The 27,884-nt window shown below is 36.8% G+C and overlaps 1 protein-coding gene across 12 annotated transcripts in view; it reads left to right on the top strand.

Annotated features, from left to right (window-relative positions):
* COL19A1 (collagen type XIX alpha 1 chain) overlaps window positions 1–27,884 on the top strand; it is a 188,530-nt gene that overhangs the window by 131,519 nt on the left and 29,127 nt on the right. For 11 of the 12 annotated variants that reach the window (XM_040060807.2, XM_040060803.2, XM_040060804.2 and 8 more), the window contains 21 exons: window positions 2,771–2,833; window positions 3,607–3,651; window positions 4,600–4,635; window positions 5,927–5,962; window positions 6,086–6,139; window positions 8,070–8,123; window positions 12,072–12,125; window positions 13,378–13,467; window positions 14,045–14,089; window positions 14,196–14,273; window positions 15,103–15,138; window positions 15,242–15,295; window positions 15,384–15,437; window positions 17,700–17,741; window positions 18,806–18,859; window positions 19,697–19,750; window positions 23,817–23,870; window positions 24,797–24,850; window positions 26,913–26,957; window positions 27,559–27,609; window positions 27,694–27,738. In XM_040060807.2, the coding sequence (XP_039916741.1) occupies window positions 2,771–2,833; window positions 3,607–3,651; window positions 4,600–4,635; window positions 5,927–5,962; window positions 6,086–6,139; window positions 8,070–8,123; window positions 12,072–12,125; window positions 13,378–13,467; window positions 14,045–14,089; window positions 14,196–14,273; window positions 15,103–15,138; window positions 15,242–15,295; window positions 15,384–15,437; window positions 17,700–17,741; window positions 18,806–18,859; window positions 19,697–19,750; window positions 23,817–23,870; window positions 24,797–24,850; window positions 26,913–26,957; window positions 27,559–27,609; window positions 27,694–27,738 (1,098 nt within the window). The remainder of the gene's footprint in view (window positions 1–2,770; window positions 2,834–3,606; window positions 3,652–4,599; window positions 4,636–5,926; window positions 5,963–6,085; window positions 6,140–8,069; window positions 8,124–12,071; window positions 12,126–13,377; window positions 13,468–14,044; window positions 14,090–14,195; window positions 14,274–15,102; window positions 15,139–15,241; window positions 15,296–15,383; window positions 15,438–17,699; window positions 17,742–18,805; window positions 18,860–19,696; window positions 19,751–23,816; window positions 23,871–24,796; window positions 24,851–26,912; window positions 26,958–27,558; window positions 27,610–27,693; window positions 27,739–27,884) is intronic. The other variant, XM_040060802.2, reaches the window with a different exon arrangement.

Here is a 27,884-nt window from a genome sequence, read left to right as displayed (position 1 = left end):
AAATATATTAATTCTTATACATTTTATGATGGGAATGGGATATCCCATCAAGAACAAGATAAAGAGGTCTTCAAAGAAAAGAATAGCTTCTCTGCTTTGCCATTGATTCACTTAGGCAGATGTATGTACTAGTAACTTATCTTTTTTCCATGCTGTTACCTAGCATGACAGCAGCTGATTTTGTCCACAGCACCTTGGAGACATAAAGCAGTCTTTCACATTCCAGTATTGAATTTGCAGTGTGCCTCAGTTATTTGTATTGGTAAAATGATATTTGAGTGATACCCTGAAGTTTCTGAGGTTTCTTACAGCACAGGGAATTGTTATGTTATTTTCCATCATTTTATTCATATTCTCAAAGATGTCACAAAATCTTCTTTCAGTTTGGTGTTTAAAGTGTTCAGGTAAAGACCAATTTTAGTTGTTACAGGTATTTTCACACCTTTTAAACAAAAAATTAGAAAAATAATAGGATATGAGTATGGCTTGTGTTGGTATTTCTAGGAACCATGAGATAACAAGAAATGTGGTGGCTCAAAATTAACAACTTTTTTTCTGTTTCTCTAATTTCTCTGTTTCTTATCAGATTATTTGCAATTTTTTCTGATGGCTGTATGGTAATTTCTGATTGTTGTAATAAGTATTGGTAATTGCACAATGTATTTAAATAATTTATTGCAACCAGGACTTTTCTGGGTCATCATCAATCACTTTATCGGAGTGATTTTTAGGGAGGCTGGAGTGCAAGCCTTTAAAAGTATAATTTACTTGATCCATATACACAGTGAAAGAGCACTGTAAATACAGTGGCTGATTGCAGCAGCAAATTGTGCTGAACAGCAAACCAAACCCAGCAGTCTTTCTTTAATGAAGGTGAGAGGAACCTGCTGAGTTTAAGTAGTGGCATTGATCCTTAATGGCATGGGAGACAGTGTTGGAACACTGCTTCCCTTCATTCTTCCTGTGTGCCTGTTTTTACCTGTGACTATTTTTATATTCCTTCTTGTTATGTCTTGTGCGTTTTCAGCGTAAATCAGATGCTTTGCGTGTCTTTTATAAATGCATTTGGTTCTCTTCTTTTTGCCAAAAACTAGTTTTGCCAAGAAACTGTTCATACTAGTACTGTATGTTACATTCATTCAGAGATGGATAAATGATGCCTCATGATTTGCATTTATATACTCTCAGGCCTCCGTTATCCTTTGCTTGGGCTTTCAAGGCCTCTGTTTGTCATCATTCTTACTTACCAGTTTTCCATTTGTAGATATAAGGTCATTTAGCCAAACTTGCTTCTAAATATCTTTGGAAAGGGAATATAGATCAGTTTAATCAAAAACGTTCTCCAACACAAAACAAAAATAAAAAATTAAACCAAAACACAAAGAAATTGAAACTACAACAAAATCTAGTCAGGAAATGCTTCAGAATCATTAGAATTTGTAGTAATTTTAGATTTTTATGGGATAATTCATTATTAACTTCTTCTTCGTCTTCTTTTTTTTTTTTTTTGCTTTGTTGTATTTTACTTACATTTGGTTGTAAAGAGCAAACTACCTATAAAAATGCAAAGGACATAAGGGCAGTTAATTGGTTTAATAGCCTTTTCCCTTTTCTAAATTTTTTTGCTCCATATATGCAAAAAACCCCCACAACTCAGTATAAATCATAATTTGTAGTGTACTCATGGTAACCAACACATGCATCCTCAGTCCAGTGGTAGTCAACTACTTCTCATCAATACTCAGGTATCTGGGTATCTGGCTCTTGCTCTGAAACTGATTTTGATAATTAGTATACTAAGAGTGTTACAAACCCTAAACACCAAGGAGAATCCATCAGGATTTCTAAAATAATAAGGGGTTATTTTCAATTTATATTCAGTTACCATCCTCTGAAAATATTAACATGCTGTAAATGGCACGTGTATTCATTGTGATGTTTTCCCATTTTAGAGCTCTGAAAACTGGGGCATGGCAAGGGGACTTGGCTTACTCAGGATTCCTACCACTCCAGTGGCATGAGTTCTAGGATTGGGATTCCCTGGGTCTTGACTGGAGCTCATTTATCAGGGTTATTGGGGTTTTGTTTCTTTTTCCATTGTCATTGCAAAAAAACATGTTCCCCTTAGGAAGTCTGACTCCGTGAAAAGGAAACCATTTGCTTTGCGTTTCATTGTGTCTTTACCTTGTACAGAAGGGTAAATAAATGCAGTGCAATAACAGCTGAGCAAGTGTACAACCTGAAACCTCTAGTCCTTAAGTCTGTCTTCTTTGAGAAACAATGTGAAGAGCATGTTCCCTCTCCTTTGTCTTACTACTGTAATAGACTTAAATTAGTTCTACTTTTTTTTTGCGTTTCATGGTGCTCAAAAGTAAAAGGCTTGTGGTTCTTTTTCATAGAAGTGGGGGTTTTTGTTCTTTTCTAACATACTTGAGAAATGTATTGCAACAATGAGCATAAAAATATGTTCTTTGTGTTGAACTTTAAAAAAAACCATAGGTTTGCATATCAGTAGTCAACATAGACATTTCCATTTATGCTTTTGTTCATTTTCTGCTTGTGTGGCAGGAGTGTGAGTGCCTGATAAAGGATGTGTTCTGCAATACACTGCCTAGTCGTACTGCATAGGCATTTATTATTATTCCTTGTCTAATAGGAAATTAGAACTTCTGAATTTACAACTGGCAAATTACAATAGTTTTGGTAAATAAATTGTTACTGGAAATAAATAGCGACATTTTCTGATCTTTGTGGTGATATTTCTTTCCAGAGTGATACAAGACTACTAGGCGTACTTGGGACCCCTGGACTAAAAGGCCAGAAGGGAGACATTGTAAGCATTTGGGATGAGTTTGGAGAAGTTTCAAAGTGCCTACCCAACCTGTCCCTGCCTCCCTTAACACAGTGCATTTTATTTGATTTATCCCAATAGGCTTTTGAAGGAATAGATTTTTGAAATGACTGGCACTTTGATCTGTGTAGTCCAATATCCAGCTCATTGTGCTATCCTGTAGTGGCAGCATGTGATCCTCTCTCCTCTAGTATAAACAGAAAGGAGAAATGCTGAAAGAATTATGTATGGTTTCTATAATGCCATCTGAGAAGTCAAATGAGCTGCCCTGCCAGTTACGTGGGAAAGGCTCTGAAAAAGTTGAAATTCAGAAAATATTTTGGATAGTAAATAATGACTGTTTTAAGCAGTTTCTCTGTAACAAGAAGGATTTCTATACCAAAAATACTTATAGACATCCTCTAAAAACTACATGGAAGTCCAATTCTGAATCCACACCATATGGCACTATACTGTTATAGTTATCTGTCCTGTATAAACAGCTCACCATATTTTAACAACTGCATGCCTTTCAAACTTGAAGAAGACAAGTGCTCTGGATATGTGACAGAATAGACAACATTTTATTAAGAAACCTGCAAATCTGCTATAGAAAACAGTCATTAAATTAATTTGCAGATGTTTGAACTTCATTTCCATTGTAACAATAATTAAGATTTTGTGGCCCATGCAGAACAAAGTACAGTTAAAGAGGAGGGTGTTATTTAAATTTGCCAGAATATAAAGATTTTAAATATAACTAATTTTGTTAAAAGGGTCAAAAAGGAGAATTGGGAATGACTGGTGCAAAAGGAGAAAAGGTGAGTTAATTCCTAATGTCTGTGCTTATGTGTTTACTAGAAGTTGATGCAATGTATTGATTATGAATGAAATCTTGTAAAATATACAGAAGATCAAGAAAAAATATTTGCGCATAGAAAAAGTTGTCCGTCTCTAAATGTCCTCAGTATTTTATTCAAGCCCCTCCTTGGGAAGGTATTTATTCACCTTGGGAAGGTGAATTTCCTGTTCTACCAGCTCACAAAACCCTTACCTTTGAAAACACTCAGACTTTACGTACTACCAGTTTAAAATTATTTTTATGTAAGTTTATGACCAGAGGCTGCCTCATGAATTAGGTGTCAGTCCTACTTTTCCAAGTTATGAATGTGATCTTAAATATCTATATGAAAAAAAACCAAAAAGCTTCAAATTATTAAAATTTACAAATAAACATTCTAATTTATTATGTTTTCATTTAAGAATAAATTTTACAGTATGATTTGGGAATTATTACTTGGGAAAAGAGGTATATTTTGCTTTTCTAGGAACATGTGCTGTACATAGTTCTACTGATCAATACGTTCCAGGGTGATTTTGCCATTCAGATGTGAGGCTTCTTGATTTCTTTAGTTATACCTATATAAATAGTTTTCATGCAGGTAGAATCATTTTTACTTCCTTGATAACACAGATTTATGATTTTGTATGTTATAAAGCACCTGTGTTTGCAAATTTTTCAGATTTGGGGACATAATCACTCTCTTTAGTTCATGACCCTCCCTTGTGCTCCTGCTTGAAAGGATTGTAGATGTCATGGACTGGCCATTAAATCAGCATCATTCCTGAAGTAAACTTTTGCAGTCCATATATTTGTGTTTTAGACAGGTTTAAAACAGCCATTTTCCAAGGCTCTTTAGCAAAACCAGACGTATGTGCTATTTACCATTTTAAATAAATCTGTTAACCTCCTTTCTATTTTTCCTTAGGGAGAGCCTTCTGAGAAAGGGGACAAGGGAGACCCAGTAAGTATAACATGTTTTGAACTGCTGTGAATAATGTACATTTGAGATAAATTTAATACCATATTCACTCTAAAATTTTTTTATTTGTAGATGTTCATTAGATGCAGGGATTATGTGGGATAACATATATATTGTCTCCTTCCATGTGCATCAGGGTTTCCCAGGTTATAAATAAAAAAACAGAGGTGCTCTGTTTTTCAGCATTTCTGTTGCTGGTACTGTCCATGTACTAAACTGAGTTTCAAGCACATGCTTTTTTTAATCCCTGAAGGTTCTTTCTTTCAGCTTTTTCACGAAGTTTTATGTGGCCTGAACTGTACTGTTTTGATGCCACCAGAGTGGCATTTAACATCAGGCTGTTCTCATACAGCCATTTTATGTGTGCATAACTTTTTTCTTATTTTCAGATCACTCATACTGTAAGAGTCCATTTACCTATGTGTCACCCTGGTTTTTCTGAGTTTTTTAAAGCCTTTTGATTGTTCATAAAATGGAGTCAGACTTTTTAGCTACTGTACAATATTAGGAGCAGTTTCTACCTTTTCCCACACATGTAACATAAACAAATCCTTTGATTTTCATTCCCTGTCCTTTGTTTGCATATTTCTAACCTGAAAACAACTGTAACTGACAGTTGGTCTGGCCATTTGGCTGGAAGGTGAAAACTCCAGAAGCCAATCCACAGCCTGACCCACAAATGTATAAAAAGTAAGAAATAAACAGGCAGAGGGGCTCTCGGCCTTGGCTCAGCCTTGAGCTCGCTCGGAGGAACATCTCTGCCCTGTGAAAATCTCTCGTCTCCGTGTGATTGCTTTGCGTATCCCGATCACACCTATGTTACTTATTTGTAATTAATTATTGTCCTCCCTTATGATATTTGACAAAACTTAGTTACATTTTTAATATAAAACTCAAGGTTGCCAAGATGCTTGTTGCCAGTATATTATAATAATCAGAATAAGTCCTACTGTAATAATGTGTGGATTTGGAGGTGAATACTGGATACCAAAAGAGATGTAGTGGTGAAGAATAGGCTTTTGACTGGAAGTGCTCTTAAGGAAATGTGATGTTTTCAGATATTTTTCCTTTAAAACATTGGGAAAACATGCAAAAAAATTAGGTTGCAAAAGGAATGTTTGTCAGAGTTAGCAAAAGCCACCAGAAATTATTTCATATTTTCTCAATATTTAAGTTTGCAAACTGTATGACAATATTTTAAGGTAATAAATTAAACTCCTAGTTGATCCTGCTTAAATTTCTAACTTCTTATGGTTATATTTATTATTTTCAGGGAGAGACTGGAATGGAAGGATCAAAAGGAAATAAGGTATTTTTGGACTTGTACGTGCCAGATACGTTGCTAGTATACGCAGCTGAAACTGGGAGACTGATACTGGGAGACATAGCAGTAAATTTGGATTTTTTTTGTTTTCTCAAACAAAATCATTAGGGTGAAATGGGAGATCCTGGACCACCTGGTCTTATTGGAAATCCAGGATCAATGGTAAGTGAAACTTATTTCGTCCAGTTGCATTATCTGCTGTTATATAAGAGGACTCTGAAGCTATCAACTCTAGCTAGTATTAATGGGCAAAGAATGCAAATAGTTTATATCAAGAGTTCGTGCTTGGATCATGGGTATTTTACATAAAATTTACATTTTACATCAAGTTCTTGTTCCTTTCAGTGTCACTCAGAAATATCAGGAACATTTAAGCAACACTCGTGTTATTTTGTCACAAGAATATGAGACCCTTTTGGCAATTAGAAGTCCCCTGGTAGCTGGGTGTATTCTCTTTATGCATTAGTGAGGTGGGGAGTAATCACTGCCAGTATTTTAGTAGCTCCTTTGTTTAATCTATGAGACAGCAGGTAATGTTAAAGCAATCGTGGCCTTGCTTTGAGTCTATCCTCACAGGCAAACCTCAGGAAGTGTGGACTGGATGAGTGGACAGTGAGGTGGATTCAGAGCTGGCTGAACAGCGGATACCAGAGGGTCATAATCATGGCACAGGGTCTAGTTGGAGGCCTGTCACTGGTGGTGTCCACCAGGATTCAATATTGGGCCCAGTCTTGTTTAACTGGTTCATCAAGGACTTGGATGAAGGAGCAGATGTCTCCTCAGCAGGTTCCCTATGACACGAGGCTGGGAGGAGTGGCTGATACCCCAGAGGGACCAGGTTGGAAAGATGGGCAGGGAAGAACTGTCTGAAACTCAACAGAGGAAAGTGCAGGGTCCTGCACCTGGAGAAGAATAATCATAGGGGACAACTTTTTCTAGAAAGCAGCCCTTTGGAGAAGGACCTGAAGATCCTGGTGGACAACACCATGAGCCAGCAGTGCCCTTGAGGCCAAGTAGGCCAGTGGTGTCCTGGGGTGCACTAGGAAAGCATGATCAGCCGGGTTAGACAGGTGATCCTGCCCCTCTACTCAGCCCTGGTGAGGGCACATCTGGAGCGCTGTGTCCAGTTCTGGGATCCTCAGCACAAGTGGGCAAGTGGGACATGGAGCTCCTGGGAGTGGATCCATTGGAGGGCATCAAAGATGATTGAGGGGCTGGAGCATCTCTCTTACAAGGAAAGGCTGAGGGAGCTGGACCTGTTCAGACTTGAGAAAAGTCAGCTGGAAAGAGACCTCATCACTGATTAAAAGCATCTAAACTGTGATGTTGAGGTTTCCAAGCTCTTCCCAGTGGTGCCAAGCAATAGGACAAGAGGCAAGGGGCAGAAACTGATGCACAGGAAGATCCACCTGTACATGAGGATTGATGACTGAGCAATGGAATAAATTGCCCAGGGAGGTTGTGGAGTCTCCCTCACTGGAAGAAACTGCAATGTGCTCTAAAAATGACCCTGCTTGAGCAGGAAGGTTGAACCAGATAATCCACTGTGGTTGCTTCAAACTTCACCCATTTTGCAATTGTGTGATTCTGTGAAGAAAGTCAGTGAAGCACAAATGTTCTTGAGAATCTTTCATGATGCCTTGAATTGTATCAAAGATAGAATTAGAAACTATTAAATCTAACTGCCACCAAACATGATTCATGTTGGATAGTACCTGAATTTGAGATCATGAAAAGAAGGCCCTGTGAGAATGGATGTGACTGTAGAAGCCACAAAATTGTTGTCTTAAAAATAATTCTTGAAATCTTGATTTATTCTTTTGTTATGTATTTCCCTTTAGGTATTCCTTTTGTATTTACTTGTATTTGCTTTATATACATACTTTGTATTTTGTACGTATTAGTCAACAAGACTTATTAAACTAAATGTTAGAGTTAACGGGAGAATGAGCAAACTCTGTACTTCTTACTCCATGTAGAAGATAGTTCTTCATGCCTGAAGTTTTAATATATTTATATATAGGAACGCTTTACACCATATTGCAGTAGTTGATTGACTTTTAACTCAGGTGTGTATTATATCATTTTACAGGGACTGCAAGGCCCTCCAGGACCGGTTGGACCCAGGGGACTGCCAGGAGAAGTTGTATGTATTGTGCCATTTCTCCAGCTGTAGCTGCAGTGCATGAGCAGTTAGCCAGTGAAGCACCACCACAGAAGTTAGCATAGCTGCTCCTCTTGTGGGTGGTACTGTAGCTGTCAGGTGTTGAATAGCATGTATTCAGGAAAAGTAGGATGGGATGCCTCCCTCAACAAGCCATTATGTTGAGTTTCAGTAAACCATCTATATCCTGCTTCTGACACTGTTTGACAGCCTGGAGTGGATCTGGATATTAGGGTCACTGAAATGAGAGCTTTTACCCTTCTAGATGATCTCTCCCTAGTTCCCCTGTTAGCATTATGTTTGTTGGGTCCTGGCTTCCCATTCCAGAAGGGAGATCATTGCTTGGCTGCTATGGTTAAGCAACAAGTGCTCATGGTTTGTGTTGTGTAGCTGCTTGCAGTCACCAGCGCAGATGTTACTGGGCAAGGCTCCCCAGAGATGTAGTGTTTTGGGTGTGAAACTGGTGGGTTGGCCCTGTCAAGCAGTGGTATTTCTCAGCACAGTTGGAATGTTCCTGTACTTACTGCGCTTTTGGGCACCCCGCATTCAGGTCTACCAAGTGATTGGGCAAGGTGATGGGGGTCTCCTTTGTGGGAGTTTTAGTGTCCCTGTAACTATTATGCCACTAGGCAACAGCCTGGTGGGTCTCCTGGCTGGCTGGGATTTCTCAAACTGGTAGGCACCTACCCCAAGATCCAGCACACTTGTGACCCTCGTGCTTCTGGGCAGGAAGAGCAAGGGTAAAATGTCAATCCAGTCTGGATTCTCTAGGAAACATCTTAAACTATTAATTACCTTTATAATAAACCCGAAAGTACCCTGGGCATTTGTGCATGCTTGAGGGCAAAACCAGCGAGAGACTCCAAGTCAGAAAAAAACAGTTTAATAGGAGAGAAAAAAAAAGTAAAATAAAATAAAACACATGCAATAATACAAAGGATCACTGACAGATTCAGAATACAACCTGAAACCGTGGTGGTAGCAGTCCAGATGAAGTGGTCTTGTTGAAGCAGTGTTCCCACAGAAAGGTCTGGTAGCTCTTGTCCTCTGGGAATCCAGTGGGTAGGGCTGCCTGTGCTGTCCCAAATCCCAGATTATATCCAGGTGGGAATGCTTGGCTCCTCCCCCTGGGCGGAGCATCTCACAATGGACTGATATCATTCTATGAGCCTTGCAATGGGTCCTTGATTGCCCATTAAACAGAGATAGCTCCTGGAGGGAGTTACCTATGAGTCATGCTGCAGGGCATTGATGGGCCATTAACAGAAGATAGTCTGGAGGGAGGGGGCAAGGGAAACACTGCCCAACCTAGTTTCAACAGCTCATGTAGATGGTGGTAGAATACATACTTTGGGCGCATCTGACATTGTAACCTAGGACAGCATTTGATTTGACACCCACATACAGCAGAAGCCTCTCCTGGGGCAGTGGCTGCCTGTCTCCCTTCCAAATTATGGCACAATCCCTCTGAGTATGCAGACAACTATTTTCTGCCTACTTCCCTGTGTTTCAGTCCACAACGCTAGTGTTGTCACATAAACTAACAAGTGGCACCTACCCCCTCTTCTTGGTTCTTGTACTTCCCTTCTTCCATAAACCGTAAAATGGCTTCTGAATAGCATTTTGGAGGTAAGACTGGTTAGATCCAAGAAGTGGATCAAGAAAAGCAGACAATAAAAAGGTTAGCTTTAGCCTAGAAGTTCAGCCACTTACTCGAAAATTACTGGGATTTCGATCATTACTCTTTGAGTGTGGTTTTGGTTTTTATCTTTTTTCTACCAACAGAAGCATCTAGAATCTGGTGTTGCTGCATTTTGTCTTAGGCCTTTCCACACACACCCTGAGACTATATTGTAGAAGAAGATTTTATTTTGAACAGACTTTTAAGCCATATACTTTATTAATATTAAAATACCCTTCGGAGTGGTACAGAGCTGGCAGACATTTTATCAGTGACCTATTAAAAGTCTTAGGGATACGAGCAAGGTAACCAGTGGAATACAGCATCTTCAGCTCTTGACAAGGGAAAAAAAACACTAGTATTTAACTATGCATGTAGTCATTTTATACCATGTTACTTACTGACCATTTTATTATATCTCATTCTCCTACTCCATTGAGGCACGTGTTTTTTCAGTTGTGTCTGATTTACCTATCAGCTATTCAAAAGTTTGTAAGCTTTATTTGCTGAGCTTCTTTTTATGTATAAATCACCAATCCTACTGTGAAAGATAACAAAATACTCGTTTCTCTCTTGCTTGTGTTGCCATCACCCCACTTGAGTACATAATTGCTTCTTTTGAAACTGGTGTTCTGATGGATCCTTGATCAAGAGAACATTGTAAACATATAAATACTAATTATAATATATGAAAGTCCTAGATATAGATGGTCCTGAAGACTTCTATCTGTGCACACAATTTTAGTATGTAAAAACATCAATTTTAAGGTATTATAGAGACATTGGGCTTGGCTATAAGCTCATTTTTTATCTTCTAAAGATGAAACATTATAGATCAAAAATCATAATTTATTTCATGCAATGTGATGACAATTATGAAAGTTTGAAAATTGTTTTACATTAACTTACATCACCAAAGAATCATCTAACAGATAATAATTACATATTTTCCTAAAAAATCACTTGAGCTTGGTCCAGCCAAAGAAAAGATAAATTTGGGAAATCCTTAGAAAAGAACAGAGAGAGGAGAGGCTATATGTATTTTATGCCACTATCAAAAGTGGATAGAGTAGGCCGTGATCAGTGAACATAAATTTCCATTTCCATAATGATTTTGTGTTGGTATAAGCAGAATATTCTTAATTATGGTACTTTTTTTTTTCTTTCTTATGCTTGTAGTTTGGATGGCTGAGTGAAACGAGTAGCTGTCTGTCTGTATTAAGCACAGAATGCAGCAGAGAAAGCAAACACAGCTGCTGAACATTCACTACTGGCATGGAAATGTTGTCATCTGTCATATGTCAGTGTGCACAAAACTGTGTTTTACACTGAGAAGAAAATTAAAACAATATGTGTTTCCTTGTCTTTTGCTTAGAGAGTTCATTTTTCAGTCCAGCTTAAGTTTCTTAATATTTAGATTTACTGTTCAGTTTGGGCAATTTTATCCTTTACTGTGAAAATTACTGGTATTCTTAACAAAACACATGACTAAATGGTTGGTTGAATAACATTGAAGGGTCATGGAAAAAGTTTTCTGTATTTGTTGCAGTATAGTGAGAGAACTCAATTAAGCCTTACTTATTATTTAAATAGTTCCTATTTATATTTTAATCTTTTTCATTTTATCTTCATTTCTCTGCATTTATAAAAAATCCTTCATGAAAAGGACAAGGGAAAATACTGAAGTTAAAATCAAAATGTGAAATGAGAAGATTTAGACAAATTAAAAGGCTGGAACATACTTTATTTACTAAAAATGTTTGACTGGCCATTACATATCTAAAACATTTAAAGGGATTTGTTGGATTAACTAATGTGAAGAATTCCTTGAGGCTTTTAAGATACCCGTTTGAATAATTAACTTGTACAGGAAATCCTGCAGCCCTCCATGGGCAAAAAAGATGAGACATACTTAAAATTCAAATTTTTATGTGCTACTGCCTTCCTTGAAGAAACAGTTGATTTTCAAGTCTTGGAATTACTTTGAAATATAAGAAATAGACCTTTTGGTGTCTGCCATTGTCCCCAGTAGGGTCCAGAAAATAATCTTGATTATTACATTTTAACTTAAAGAAAAATGATTTCTTTGTTTAATTAAGGAAGCCTTCATTAACTTATAGTCTTTAACATTTGGGGTCAATACTAATGCACAATAAATATTCCAGTGTAAAGTAATTTTCATCTGTTTTTTATATAACCATGAAGGGAATAGCTATAAAAACATACAGTTATATTTTTATTAATTCCAGGGCTTACCAGGAGATCCTGGGGTACCAGGAAACCCAGGAATTAAAGGAGACAAGGTATGTTTTAAGTGTTCTTAATTAAACTTGATATGTTAAAGCATTTTAAATTTTCACTTCAAGGGTGACCTTCTGTTCTTCTATAGTGCATCTGTGTGGCTGCTGTATGAAGTGATTTTAAAATGTACCAGCAGCAACCCCCTGTGTCTTGGAGAAGAAACATCTCTGCTTTTGGAGATGGTTCAGACCGGTTTGGCAACCCAGTTGCTCTTTAGATGAATAATTTAAGTAATATTTCAAAGAGGTTGGACTGTGCCCTTACATTAAATCTGTGCTGTGCAGAAATGTCAGTTCAGGTCCTGACTACAGAACAACCCTTGCAGTGTAGTGTCCTACCCAGACTAGTGTGTAAAATCCCACTTCACAGTCAGACATACTCATCTTGGCACAGCTCTAGGGCAGCTACACTGGCTCAGATGCAAGCCAAGGCTGGATATCCTTAGGACAATTGTATTTTGCTGTATAGAAATCCCTTAGGTAGAATTCAGCTGTGTCAGCAAGAGCTAAAAATTATGTGTGTATGTACTGAATGTAAAGAAGGAGAAAAAAGAGGATATAAAAGTGTGCCCTGAGCTATGTAATGTGTTTTGGTATTTATACATTGTGGAGTACAAGGGAAACCAGTAAACTCCAGTCTGAAGAAGTGAGCTGAAAGAAAGACAAAGAAAATAACTGGAACTAGGACAAAAATGTACTCATCTTGCAAAATGGTGAATGGTGGATTCAGAAAGAATCACACAAGATGTTGCAGGAGCCTGCAAAAGACAAGAAGACAGCATAATAAAAGGCACAATTTTACTGCATAAGCAGCAGGAATTTAGAGATATGGAACAAGAGACACTGCATGTATTGAAATAAGGAACAGATATGTAAAGAGGAATACACTGAAGGCCCCGGCTTTAGCACTAGTGGTTGGTAACTGGTGAGAGACAGCTGTTGTTTCAGCTGTTGCTGTGAATTAGTTGGCAGATCTTAATGACAACCTGCATATTAGGAGCCTGGGGAACAAGAAATGTGGATCAGATGCATTGCAAGCATGGAAAACGAAGAGAATGCTAGTTATTATTAATGGTTAAATGATCCATGTCTCCAATTCTGTAACTTTTTGAAGGAAAATATGAGGATATTTTTTCTTCTCTATACCTTCTCAAAGTACTGGCACTTTCTATGATAAAATTGATAATATTTAGAGGGTTTTTTTAATAGGGGAAAATTTTCACATTTCAACTAGTGGTTCGAATTCATTTTGTAGGGTGACCCTGGTGGAATTATGGGACCACCTGGACATCCAGGTCCAAAAGGCGATATGGGGCCTCCTGGAACAAGTCTGCCTGGAGCACCAGTAAGTTCATAATCTGAAAAGACTTTCCTGACTTTATATTCTGCAGGGGCAACTGGGAAAGAATTCTCACTGTGCAATGAAAGAAATCACAGAATAGTTTGCTCTGGAAGATACCATAAAGATACCTGGTTCCAACTCCCTGCTGTGGGGAGGGACATCTCTCACTAGAGCAAGTTGCCATCCAAGCTTCCAGGGATGAGGCATCTGCAACTTCCTCAGCAACCTGCTGTAGTGCCTCATCATCCTCACAGTAGAGAATTCCTTCCTAATGCCTGATCTAAACTTAGTCACTTCCAGTTTAAAGCCACAAAGCAAGTATTTTTTATTGTCTTTTCAAAGTGGATGTATATTTTACATATATTATAAGTGCACTAAAATACAGTCTAGAAATAGTATAAGTTATCACACGTGATCCTAGTGACATTGGCACTAACAAGGAAGACATATAAACTTGTCATAGTTTATTTCTAAGGGCTGGCTGATTTTGGCCATTAAATTCATCTAGTCTCCTGGATTTTAAAACATAATTTGGGTTTTTTCTTCGTTTTTTTCGTGTTTTGTTTTGGGTTTCTTTTAGGGTCCCACTGGTGTTCCTGGAAACCCAGGTCCAAGGGGGCCAAAGGTACGCAAAATATGTTATTTCTGTTTCCAAAAATATTTTTTAAAAGATAATATGGTAGTTTTCATTTTCAGAGCTGTTGTGATGGAAAGCCTTGTACCTTTCACAGGGAGAAAGAGGACTACCTGGTGTACAGGGAGCACCTGGGGAGATGGGGCCCCCTGGAATAGGCATTCAGGGATCACCAGTAAGTAAACCAACACCCAGAATTTGGGCTTTTCACTGTCCATCGCTGAGCAACTGCAATAAGCAAACAAAGCATAACAAAAAGCCATGAACTCCCTTCTGGCCTGTCTCCCAACTCCCAGTTTGCTTCAAGGGTTGCTGTGCAGTTTAAGTTCAAAAATGAAGCAACTTGACACAGACTTCTAAAGCATTCATAGAGAATAATTTGTAGAGCAATAACTGTTTCAATTATTCAGCTTGTTTCCCAGGTTTCTTTCTTTTTAATGCCTTTAAATAAAGCCACCTGCAGTGTCTTCAGAGTATTCAGTAAAAAATTTGCTGATGTTGATGGTGTACCTGGTAGATGGTACATGTTATTGCAGGAGTTTTACTCCAGTGACTGAGGCAATCTCTCTTCAGTTGAAAGTATTTGTGAAAGGTGACTTGACATTCACCCAGAATATCTTAATCTAAAATAATAATACTTAAAGGTATTTTTTTTCAGTTGCAATATTTTCAAATCTGGATTTTAAAAATTACCCATTTATAGCTCATTTTTCTGGTTTTATGCAACTGCTAACTAGCTGTCTTTATTAATGTTCTTGCTAAGATACCAAGTTTTACCACAGATCTTTAATTTTTTGAAATGCTTGCCCTGAAAAATGGCTATTCACAAAGTCTTGAGGTCTGTAACTTTGGCAAAATTACATTTGCATTTAAAGCCAAACCTTAAAGCAAGCCTTTCTCAAAGTGAAAACTGCACAAATATCCCACATTTATCATTTTTAAATGAAGTTCATCTCTCTAATCCAAGAAGGTGTAACTACTGATTATTTGGAGTTTTCTTACAGGGTCCTGTAGGTCCAACTGGATCATCAGGTGTGCAGGTAGGGTATAAGTTTTCTTCTTAATAGAAAAATACATTAATTTATTTTAAGAATTCTGCAGGAAAAGTATTCTTATATCCTAAATGACCTTTCATGCTCTTAGGGCCCTAGGGGACCTCCAGGATTACCAGGAGCTCCAGGTACCCCTGGTATTAATGTAAGTTACAGTATTATATATATGAAAGAAAAAGTAATGTGTACCTCATCAATGATTTAAGGCTATCAAGTTTTACATTTGTTTCTAGGGCACTCCAGGAAGAGATGGAAAGCCAGGACTACCAGGCCCTCCAGGTGATCCTGTATGTATACAGGGAAAGCTTTTGCATTTGCTTTGGGGCAAATATTTTAAATTTATATGAGGTGAGATAGCATAGCAAGTCTAGCAGAACCAGCGATATGAAGGTAAAGTAGAAATACTTACTTGAGAAAGACAGGAAAACAGCCCTGTTATGTACCTTGGCCTCAATAAAACCAAAACTGTCTTCATGGTGTTTCTTTAAGCAAGAAAAAATGCTTAGAATTAGTTACCATGTAGTTAATGCTTATCAAGAATCATGGATCTGAGTGTCTCTCAGCAGATTATTGTCAAACTTGAAAAGAGAGGTCTCTCCCGTGCTCAGTTCTTGTCAGTGATATAATTTGATTTGGGTAAGTAGATAAAACTCTGGAGTGGAAAAGATTGCTTGCTTTTTGAAGATGTAATCAAAATTCAGAGGCTGTATGAAGTCAACAAGATTTAACTCAGGACAAATGAGGATAAAGTGCTTAATAAGGAAAACCAAAATCCATAAGTAGAGTAAGTCTGGAAGGCACAGTTCATTGTAAAATAAATGTAAGTAAAATATTTGATGCTGCTATTAAACAGACAGGTCTAAATGGTAAAACTCACAAACAGGATAATTTTGCTCTCTTGAAATAATCTTCTCTTTGGAAAGAGCAGTTTTTCAAGGTAGATGTAGCAAGCAGGAGCGAATCTGCAGAATTAAGGCTGTTTTAATATTTTCAAAAACACAGCATAAATCATACACTTACTCAGAGATCAACACACAGATTTATGGCTCTAGAGAGTGTGTTTGCAGTCAGGCTGGACTTGCCTTACACACAGAGGGGAGGAGCTGTGTGGCACAAACACAGTCAGCTTGCTCTCATACATGTGTGCCCTTTGCAGCTGCGGTTAGGACCCTTTCACACTGAGGGTTTGGGGTTCTGTGCCATTCATTGATAGAGCAGATAAAATAAGAAAATTAGAAAAGAGGAGAGACTAGGGAAATTACACTTCTAGTCCAGTATGAAGACCAACAGGTGATATGGTAACAGCCTGCCTAGCTGAAAAAATGTCATAAGGGGAAGGGTGAAAAGTCAGGCCATGTAGGTTTTTGTTTGCAAGTCTTGTCACAAGTTTTTAAGAGCAGCTGATCCTGTCTATGTACAGTTTACCTCTGTGCAGAGGATGGACTCACACCTTACATAACTATGTCCTCAAGTTATGCTAGGTGGTGTTGTCTCCCCCTAAAAAACAACTCAGTGTGCTTTCAAAGGTGGTTATGCCACCCTATAGATGATGTACTCCTGTTTATATTTCTGGTTAATTATGTTCAGCAGTGTGTCTCTTGAGCTGATCTTTGACACTCATTATTTTTAACTGGCAGTCTTTGGAATATGCTAAAAAAGTGCTTATATTTTTTTTCCCTCTTTTTCAAGATGGAAAGAATTGAAATAGACTGAACAAAACCAGTTACCTTATTTTGAATATGTCTAATTTTACAGTATACCCAGGATTGATATGAATTTTAATTTAGCAATTGCCAGACAAAATGATAATTACTAATTGGAGAGTCTGTGAATGATGATAACCAGGGCAATGAGTTTTTAACAGGGAGTCTTTAAATATAAGTTTAATGGCAGGTCTTAGAAATCTGGGATCTGTTTCAGTACAGTATAGATCCACTGATTGATTTTCATTTGGGTCAGCTTTAGTATTGGTAGCAATTCAGCGGTGGCACCAAGGAGTTACACACTAATTATTAATATTTAAAGGCAGGAAAAAATATTACATATGTTGATTATGTTGCTGTAGCTGGATTATTTCCAGTGTCTAATTTATTGAAGTAAGCTTTGGCATCTCCAGAATTTGTACTAAAGTTCACAGTAGAGCCAAAGCCTAGGAAAAAGGAGGAGGAAAACAATTGAAGATAATCAGATGAGAATACGAGACATTCCAGCAATATTAACTTGTTGCTGATGTGCTACAGAAACAATATTCATATGTTCAGGAGTTATGCTGGTGCCATGGTTTGAGAAATTTCATTATGCTTGTAATGAAGAATCACAATTAATAGGTTGTACAGAATTACAATTGATAGGTTGTATAGACTGTGATATTTAATTTATATCTGAAAACCTGTTTTTTCTTTTGAGTTTTCATTAAAAAGTAGCCTCAACCAACATATATACATAATCAGCTCTATGTGTAACAATATAAAGTTTAGAAGCTATGAAAACTCATCAGAATTAGTAGTGCTTTGTAAAACATTAACTTCAGATGCCTTTTTTAATTTCAGGTGGCACTTCCACTTGTGGGAGACATGGGTGCTATACTGAAGGTAAATTTTTTAGAGATTAAATGTCTTTTTTTGCTATAAACATGATTTTTAAATGAACACATGCACTTGAGATCTTCTATAGGCTCAGTTCTGACTTGCAGGGCTAGTCTAAAATAGTATTGTGATTTTTTTGTTGTTGATTTTTGTTTGTTTTTTTTTTCTTTAATACTAAAGAAATGTATTTTCTAGAAATTTTGCAAAATAGTGTTTTAACAGCATGTAAGGTAGTAGCGAGCAAGTGCCTATTCAGCACATGCAGCCCACAGTATGAATTGCTACAAATATACCTTGTTCTCCACTTTACTTTGTAGCATTAATTTCAGTAATATACCAAATGGGGAAAATAGAATTTCTAAGATAATATTTTGAAAAATAATGAAAATTGGAGTGTTCTGCAATATTCTGAAATGAAAATTGTTCTCAGGAGTATTTCAATATGAAAAGCACACATCATTTCTACTGTCCTTTATTAATACATGTGCTTAGGGCTTATTGACTTTCTCATTTCCAGGTCTGATTTATTTTAGGTCTTTCTGTTTGTAATTGTACTGTCTTTCTGCTGTACATGCTCTTCTTGTCAGAGCTCTCTCTCTTGCTGATTCTTTATGCTTCATTCTTCATTTCTCGGCATTTTGTGGTTGCCACTTCTATATGACTGCAATTTAGCTGACAAATGCTTCTCTCAGCAATGCACGGGTCATTTACTTTTAAATAACTACAGATTTGAGGCTGGAGAGAGTAACTAGTAACCTTCATCTCTAATTAATCTTTAAAAGGAAGATGTTCAAACCTAAACACAGGTGTGTCTGGGACTATCCAAAATTAAGCTACAAGTGTGTTAGCACGATTTGAGTAGAGAATGTAAGAGATGGGGAGGAAAACAAGGAAGTCTCTCTGAACAAGTGTATGGTTTAGAGGAGGGCAAAGACTGAAGAGAAGGCTTTGGAGTAAAATGAAGGGCTGGTCAGAAAGGCGGGGAGGAAACAGTGTGCATAGGTCTGCATGAATCAGATCTATGTCATAAAAGTATTTATAAGTCATTTCATTTTCTGTCTGCTCTACAGGGTGATCCTGGCACAAGAGGTCCTCCAGGCATTCCTGGTAGAGAAGGACCAAAAGTAAGTTTTGAAGAGTGTACTTTTCATTGCTTTGTTTCTTGTTAAAAGCAGAGGGCCAGTTTCTTACCTTTGCGAGACTTGGCTTCTTTGTCTGATCCCTATGCCTGTGGCATTGAGCAGCCTACAGGTTCAAATAATTTTTATGTTTCAGGTGTCTTCATGTGTCAGTTTGCCTTTTCTCTAGGCTGAGTGAGCAAAGTAGCCTAAGTTGAGTCCCAGGCCTGGATAGCTTTTCTGTGTCATGCCTCTATTAAAGCTGGGTCAGATCTGACTGCCCAGGAGTGCCTTGCTATCTATAGAGTCATTATAGGTGAGTTAGTCACACAATAATCCTGCAGTGAACAGGCAAATTTCCCATGTCTCCCTCAAGTGTGCAACACAGCTGGACCACTCTGTGCCTTTGTACCCATTTCCCATGGGAGTAACACAGCCATTTCCCTGGGACTTGAAGTTTCACTGACATCAATCAATATCCTTCACTGGAATTGGATAAAAAGCCACATGGTTTGACATTTAGATATCTCCTGTCATTGAGACTAATTCCATAGAGCTGAACTTTCTCTGTTTCAGCAAGCATTCAAACTCTTTAATATCTCCATCTTAAGGTCTTATGAGAATTTTGCCTCCCAGGTACAAACCACTCATTTTCTTTCACCTTCCTGGCAGGTATATTTGAAAACTTTCAGATAGTTTTGAGCCTTTGCTTTATCTTTTAGGCACTATGGCTGTGAAGGCATCCTGCTAGCATATATTGAATGTGGGTTATAAAATGCCCTAAAGAGCATGGAATTTGTTCTCTAATAAAAAAATATTTGTTTGAATGTTATGTTTTCACAGGGAAACAAAGGTGAACGTGGATTTCCTGGGCTTGCAGGAGAAAAGGGCGATGAGGTAAAATGATTTAATTTCTTATCTGAACCTGAGTAAAGACCTAGACTGAAAATGAAATGCACATAATGTTTAGTTCTTTAAAACTGCTGAGGTAGTAATGTAGTGCTATAAATAGCCCTTGATTCTAATTTTTCAAAGAGATTGAATGTTATTATTCAATAAAATAACGTCTATTTCATTTTCTTCTGTGAATTTTTGCTCATTTGTATGTTTTAAAGCCTCACATATACTTACATGCTAATTTTAAAGGATATAGGATAGTTCAATAAACAGGCTAATGCGAAATATTTTCAGAAAATACATCATGTATATAACATATTTGCTTTCATTTTGTTGGTTCCCTTTTAGAATTCACTTTTGAAAACTTTCCATTAAGCAAATAATCTGACTTGAACAGTAATAGCAGCAACTACAATTAAGTGGAAACTGAAAAATATTTGAGGAGGCTGAATGTAAAGTATTTACAGGATTTTGCATCTTATGTTACAATCTTAGAGTTATTTTTATTTCTTTATGGAGAAGGGAAAAAAAGCCAAATGACCGGTGGTGCCAAATCCAAAATAGCTGCTATAGCTTTCATTTTGAATTGAAATATTGGCAGTTAAGATTTCAAGAGCAATATCAGTGGGGGAAAAAAAAAAAAATCACAACAGAAGCTATTAAGCAAATTAATCTGGATAAATAAATAAATTTTTAGTGGTCTTAGTCAACTGAGGAGTAAAAATAAGTAGCCCATTAATAAGTATGTGGTGAACGCTCTGAAACTCCAAAATATTTAATTGCGATTAAACACATACTACTCTCTTTTAATTTAGGGGTGCTGGTTAGAAGACACAGCACCTATAAAGTACAAAAGGAATTTTGAGTGTATTGATTGGGGGGGGTGTTGCAGTTCTTTGTAAACATTTCACATTACTTCGGCACTAAGGCCATGATATCTTAAGAATTTTTGTAGAGTAGTAGAATGAGAAAATAGTTTTCAAAAAAAAAAAAAGTGTTCATCCTTGGCTTACAAAAGTAAGCAGTTATATGTGGAAAAAATAGATGCAGCTCCTGCTACTGTTTTGCCCCAGAATTGAGCATGTTGTCTGCCTAAAGTATCATGCTTATTTTTTCTTTGGTTTTACGTGATACATAGAGCTCATTAAGTCTTTGCTTCTTATAGAAGCAAGTGCCTCCTGAGGTGTGTCTTGGTTTGGAAAGACAGGCGTCAGTTACAGAAGGCAGGAGCCTCCCTTAAAATGGAGAATGTAAACCCCCTCCCTCTGAATTATTATAATTTTGAAATTGAGGGCTCTCAGGCAGAGATGTGGGAATAGGAATAACAGTTCTTTACTAGGAAAATTAAAATAAAAATGCAGTAGTACTGTCATTGTAGGACACAAAAGAAAGATAAGTGTCCCTAAACCCTAAATATTTCAGAAGGCAAAGAGTATAGAAGGCTTTATTGTCTAATTCTTACCACCTTTTATATGGTGTTCCGATACAGATTTAACATGACTGGTGAACAGGAGCGACACCTCTCTAATCCCATTGGTTAAACTAGAGAAACAGCAAAACACCACTTGGAGAAAGATTGTTTTGAGAAAGGATAGTTTTTTTGCCAAGATTCTTTTGAGAAGAAGCTTTCTTGAGAAATTTTCCCTTAGGAGGAAGCTAGCAGCTGCAAGCAGGCTAAAATCTTTTAGATTTAGAAATATCAGGTCCACATAGTACAAAAAAAGAAAAAAAAGCAAACAAAAAAACACTGACAGAGTCAGAATACAACCTGACACCCTGTTCATTAGGGTGCTGGTAGCAGTCCAAATTAAAATTGTGGCTACTGTCCTCCTGAAGTTAACAGATATGATCTGTCTTGAAGCAATGTAGAAGGGTGTAGTTTTCCTCTGAAGGTCCAGTGGTGGCAAGATGGGTCCAGTTTTCCTCTGGGAAATCCAGTGGAAGCAGGCTGTCCTGGTGTTCTGAATCTCAGTTTTTATCCAGGTAGGAATGCTTGGCTCCTCCCATTGGGTGGAGCATCTCACAATGGGATGATGTAATTGTATCTGTCATGCAGTGAACCTTAATGGCCCATTAACAGAAGATATCCCCCTGGAGGGAAGATGGGTTGTGGAAGAGATGAAAACACTGCCCCACCTGGTTTTAACAGCCAGTAATAGAATACATACTTTTGGTAACATCTTGCATTACAACCTAAGACAGGTGGAATTCAGAACATATTCCGTAAAAGGATGGGGCAGCCATAAGCAAATTTTATTCAGAATTTTACTGTGAAAGTAACACATACTTTGTGTGTCATGTTGGATATTCTACCCATCAACCCTAGTAGGATGAAACATTAGCAAAAAAATTTAAAAAATTCAAATACTAATAAACTGCTGAGACATAAATAAGATATTGCAAGGAATTAAGAAGGTAATAAAGTAACAGCAAGTTTATGACTGGCAGATTTTTTAAAGGCGTCTAGATAAAATTTATTGTATATTTTTCATTAATGCTGTGTTAATAAATAAGTTATTCAACTATTTCTTCACTATTTGAGAGCTGGTGAGCTGCCTTAGCTCTTATATTTTCAATGTTTTGCAGCAGCTTTTTGATTATGACATGGTGAGGGTGCATGTGAATATTTTTTTCAGAAACATATAGGGAAATGTTTTAAAAGTAACTTCTTTTACAAAATTTAAATTTTTTATTTTTATTATTTTGTTGGAATGGGAATAAATGAGAAGAGAAGCCCATCTGAAGCCCTTTGAAATATGCTCATTAACTTCCATATGCTTTCCAATTGCCCTTTTAATCTTTGTTGAACTTGTTATCTTCATTTTCAAAGCACTTCTTTTTTTCGGGGGAGGGTTTTTTTAATATCAGTTGTAAGAATTGCAGAAAATGTTCCTTTGGTTTCATATTAATTTTTCATGTAAATGTACCATCAGAGTAAAGGAGTTCAAAAGGAACAGAGAGCACATTAGCAGTTACCTTGCCACTGTGAAAAGCTGCGGAGGCGGATCAATGTCCTCTGTGTGTGGGAGCAAGAGAAGAAAATCAATGTCACTCCATCTCTACATTTTTGCTGATTTATTTCTCTCTGAAATTTTTCCTTCAGTCTCTCCCTCAGAGCACCTATTTCAGGGTTCCTGACCTCTGTGACTTTCCAGGCTGCCTCCTTAGCCATTCCTTCTTAAACACTGCATTTCAAATGAGAAATACACCTTCTCTGAGTGAATTATTTTTGTCAAAGGATGGACAGATGAAATTAATCACTGCTTGGAAGAATCTGTTTCTCTTTGTGGATTATTGGGAGAACCAAGAGCATTAGCTCTCATTAGTATATGACTTTCACATGTCTAAAATTGCACTTAAGCCTGGTGTGGTGGAGGAAAGACGCTCAGTGACATACAGGCTTATCTCAAATCCCACCTCTATCCACTGTGGTGAGTTGCACAGCTGTCTGTTTAGTAAGTGGATACTAGAGTCCATTGATTTTCAAAGGAATAGAATACAAACAGGAAAGCAGATTAAATACTGTGTAAAATGTCATGTTCAGTTACCAAAAATCCAAACCAAAAATGAGGCAGAAAGTATAATTTCATTTAGATAGCATCAGGTAATATTGAGAAGCCTGAGTAAATATCTTCTCACCAGAAAAAAAAGAAAAGAAAAGAAAAGAAAAGAAAAGAAAAAAAAAAAAAAAAAAAAAAAAAAAAAAAAAGCCTTTTAATAGAAAAAACTAGAAAATTAATCTCTAAGGAAAAGTTTGAGGTCTGTTCTTATCTGCACAACTATAGACAAAACTGTTTACAAAACATAGGCCAAAAACATGAAAAGCTGAAGGACAAGTGGTGTTTTTCACTCAAGCAAGAAGTTGTTTTTAGCCTGGTTCAATGATAACATGGTTCTCTTCCCTACCTGGTGGGGTGGTTATTTTTTTAGCCGTTACCAAAAATAACCTACATTTTAGAAGAAAATGCTCTCTAATGCAGGTATAGTACTGCTGGACATGCTCAATAGAAGTATTTTTGAAGTGTAAGTGGAAGAGGAACTAGACATGTGCTCTTTTAATTTCCAGGGTCTTCAAGGTGCTCCTGGACTGCCAGGTATACCAGGACCCAGTGGCCCATCTGTAAGTGTGTGGTATCACCCGTGATCTAATTTATTTCTGTAGGGGTTGCTATAACTGCCTGGTTTCTAGTCTTTTTTTTCATATTTTAGGAGGGTAATAATAAAATCTTACCCATTCTGGCTCTAGTAAAGTAAACTGTACTGGTGTTGATGTTACTGAAAATACCATAATCGTCTGGACTCAAAGTTTATGGAACTTAAATAGATTTGAAGTTTTGACATTACTAGAGAATCTGTGAGGTTACATGATTTATGATGTGCAAACTTGCAATGAATTATGTATTTTTACCCAAGTTAGAATCATGTTAGTAATAAAATCTAAAAATAATTCCTGCTAGTCATTCTGAAAAAAACCCTAGTGCTAAAGCAAAGTAATTCCTTGGTTTCTCAATTCAAAGCCAAAGAATTAGAAGAAGCTGACAATATTTAAAGACACTGAAATATATCATTAAAATTGTTGGTATTATTGGGAAAAGTCCTCTGTGAAATTTTTTCAAATATTCTTTTCTACATATGGGATGGAATCACATTAGTTAGTATGATCATTGTTCATTCCTAGGTTTCATGACAATACTAATACTTCTCTCAAAAATTGTAGCACATTTAAGAAGTTTAATGTGGAATACATAAACTGGCATTTAGCAGTAAAATGTGATTCTCATCTGTATCAAGGCGTGCCAGTTAGGGTCACCACATTTAGTTTGCCAAGGTGAAAATGCAACAGTGAACACAAGTTTTACCCTTCAAAGGACTTACCAGGAGGACACTGCTGTTGTATCAAAGAGAAGAGAAATATTTAAACCTGAAGGAGAAGTATATCTAGGTTTAAATTACCTCCAAAAAGCATGTTCTAAAAACATAGTGACACTGCAAAAATACTGTGTTTCATTTTTTCCTGTCTTATATAAACAATTCTATGTTGTGCAGGGAGTCCCAGGAAGACCTGGACATCCTGGTCCAGCTGGAGCAAAAGGAGAAAAGGTATTCCTTCTTTTTATTCATGGTGATGGTCTGTGAAGGTTTTGCAATCCCATTACACTGTGTTTGGGGGGTTTTTTAAGCAAGTGCAAGAGTATAACAAGAATGTGGCATACAATTCAAATTTTTATTTGTGTTCCACTACAAGTACTTTCCCTAAGCAGCGCTGTGCATATGGGCTTAAATTTTGAAGTGCACTTCTTGTGGTATATTTAAGTTACAGAGAATTTTCTTTATGTATAACACTTACATAAGGTTTAGGAAAGTGAAACTATTTTTCTGATGTATATATGACTAGAGGCTGCTTGCTGTGCTTCTCATTCTTTTACCAATAGTGTACTCAAAAGGAATTGTACAAGCACTGAAGGTTATTGGGGGTTAGTTATTCTGAAAAAAAGGCATAAGCTTCCTTTATACTCAATTTACACTCTCTTAGCACTGCTTTTTTTCAAAATGTTATGTACTTATCAGGAACTTGATATCCATTATAACTAAGAGGTCAAATTCATTTCTTGGGTACCTCAGATCAGTGCAATACAGCAGAGACAAACTGCTGCAAAATACTTTCTGGGACAAGTTCTACATTTCGTGTATGAGAACAGCTTTTCTTTCAGTAGTACTCTGGAATTTTCCAGGCATAGCACTGCCATTTCTACATGTGGGATGCTAATTCCCTACAAAACCTTGGTATGAGTAAGAATGAAAACTATTTTGTGAAGCTCAGAAATTATTTCAGTATAAAATTCAAATGAAAGTTATCTTCTTGCAGATTGCAGTAACAAAAATTTACCCCATTTATTTCCTTTTTGTCTAACTGAATGCAAAACACAAGTCTTTGATAGTTCCTTCTTCACAAGTCACACACAGGTGGGAATGAGAAGCCCCTGCTCTATAGCTCATGTCTCATCATTCTAAAAGTGAAAAAGTCAGATGGCTGAAGAGTAATGAAGTAAACTGAAATAAAGCTCCAGTAAATTTCTCATCTGTCCTTCATCTACACACTTGAGAATTGATCACATAATGTGCTTTCTAAAATAATAGGATTTTAATTCCCCATGAAGCTCTTCAAACCACTTTTGGGAGGCTCACAGTTTCTAACAATTAGCAGGGCCATTTGAAAATTATCTAGTATAAATGTTTAGTAAGAATTATATTTTTCTGCTAAGCTAATTATTGCCATTGAGCACTAAGCTTGATTTTTGCCACCTTAGTAATTTTAAATTTGTGACTTAACTGTCTCACTGAGATACATTTAATAAGATCCAAAACCAGTGAAAAATTCTGACAGACTTGTTCCAAATTATACAGTGTATTTATCTGAATTGTAGTGACGACATTTTGAAAAGACTTTTGGGGAAACTTTTTTGCTGAAACTTTTGCAGCTCTCTACTATTCACAGGCACCATGATTCTGCTGAGGAAAAATCTCAGCAGCTGTGCTTTTTATAGTCAATTCAGTACACAACAGCAGAACAGGCCAGAGATACAGGTAACAATGGATGAATATTTTACAGTAAAAAAACAAAAAGATATTCATTATATCTCTTAATAAGGAAGATTCTTTAAACAAAACCGTAATTTATATTCAACATGTTTTTAAATACACTGAATTTATAAAACTGTAGCTCTTCTTTATTTACATATGAATGATCAACTGAGGACTGGCTGCTGCAAAATAATATACAAATCATAAAATGAACGTTAACTTTTATCTGCCAGTTGCTTAGAAATTCATATTAACAACTCCTTTTTTTTTTTTCCCCTTCCTCTCCCTCCTGGTACATATGAAATGTTCCCCAACCCAGGTTACTGCTGGTATTTTGCCATAAGGAAGTTACTACCCATAAAGCAGCAAGTAACTAACAAAATAAAAACTAGTACAAAGTAATGATTCATGCCTTCCCTAAAGCTAAAGCAGGAACATTGCAGTAGAATTTATTCTTGATATTACCTGCTCTCATTGGCTGTATCTGTTGTTTATTGTCATTATGGTCATCATAGCTTGAATGTGGAATAGATGTTGCCAGTTACAGGAAATGAGTTACATCAATCTCTTGCTGTACTAGGGTGGTGAAGGTTCTCCTGGGAAACCTGGACCACCCGGGCCGCCGGTGAGACATTCTGTTTTATATCTTGAATTTATATTAGTAAAAATGTACTTGTGGGCAAAATGTAAAGAACTGAGTATTGATCTAATAAAAATTAATATTACAGGAAGGTAACAGTGTCTTTTTTCAAAACGTGTCCGTATTCCTTTTTTTTTTTTTCTCTGAAGTCATCACTGAGTAAGTTCAGATCACTTAAACCTCTAAGAAACCTACTAAATTACTTAACCTTGGTATCCAATATTATTAGAGTAAAATTGGCAGATTGGATACCTGAGAACCCAGGCAACCTAAGGAAAGTCTGTGGAGTTCACCGGACTCTAAATTAAGTGGAATAATACCTAACACAAAATTTATTCTGGAGAATTATAATTATAATAATAAATTATGTACACTTATTTAGAGGTTTCTTGCTTTATAATTAAAAAAAGAAAAAGTCCCAAGCTGTGTTGGCGTGTATCTTATGTTTTTTCTGAAATCTGGAATCTTTTACAAATTGAGAACAAGAAGGATACCACAGCTTTGCTGAACTACAGGACTTGAACAGGGCAATAGTTCTGCCTTTATAATTCATAAGTGACACTTACTTGGTTTTTATGCTTTAAAGGGTATGCCTTACAATGAAAGAAATGGAATGAGCAGCTTATATAAACTGCAGGTATTTCTCTTTAATGTTAATTGCTTTTTTTCTCAATGGCCACCCAATTTTAGCCCAACTCAACTTTTAGACTTGCTGTTACAGGGAGGTGTGAGTGTCGCAAGTTATCCGGGTCCACCAGGACCTCCGGTAAGTGTAACCAGAAATCTAATTTCTAGTAGCTAATTGGCATAGAAACAGGGGAGGGTTAGTTGCGTGGAATTTGAATTTTATTGTGAAAGATTAAAAAAATAAGGATGTGATTGGGATGTAGCAGTCTGTGATTTTATGTTTGC

The sequence above is a fragment of the Hirundo rustica genome, chromosome 3, assembly GCF_015227805.2.
Source record: "Hirundo rustica isolate bHirRus1 chromosome 3, bHirRus1.pri.v3, whole genome shotgun sequence".
NCBI lineage: Eukaryota > Metazoa > Chordata > Aves > Passeriformes > Hirundinidae > Hirundo > Hirundo rustica.
This window is presented reverse-complemented; position numbering and strand designations above follow the sequence as displayed.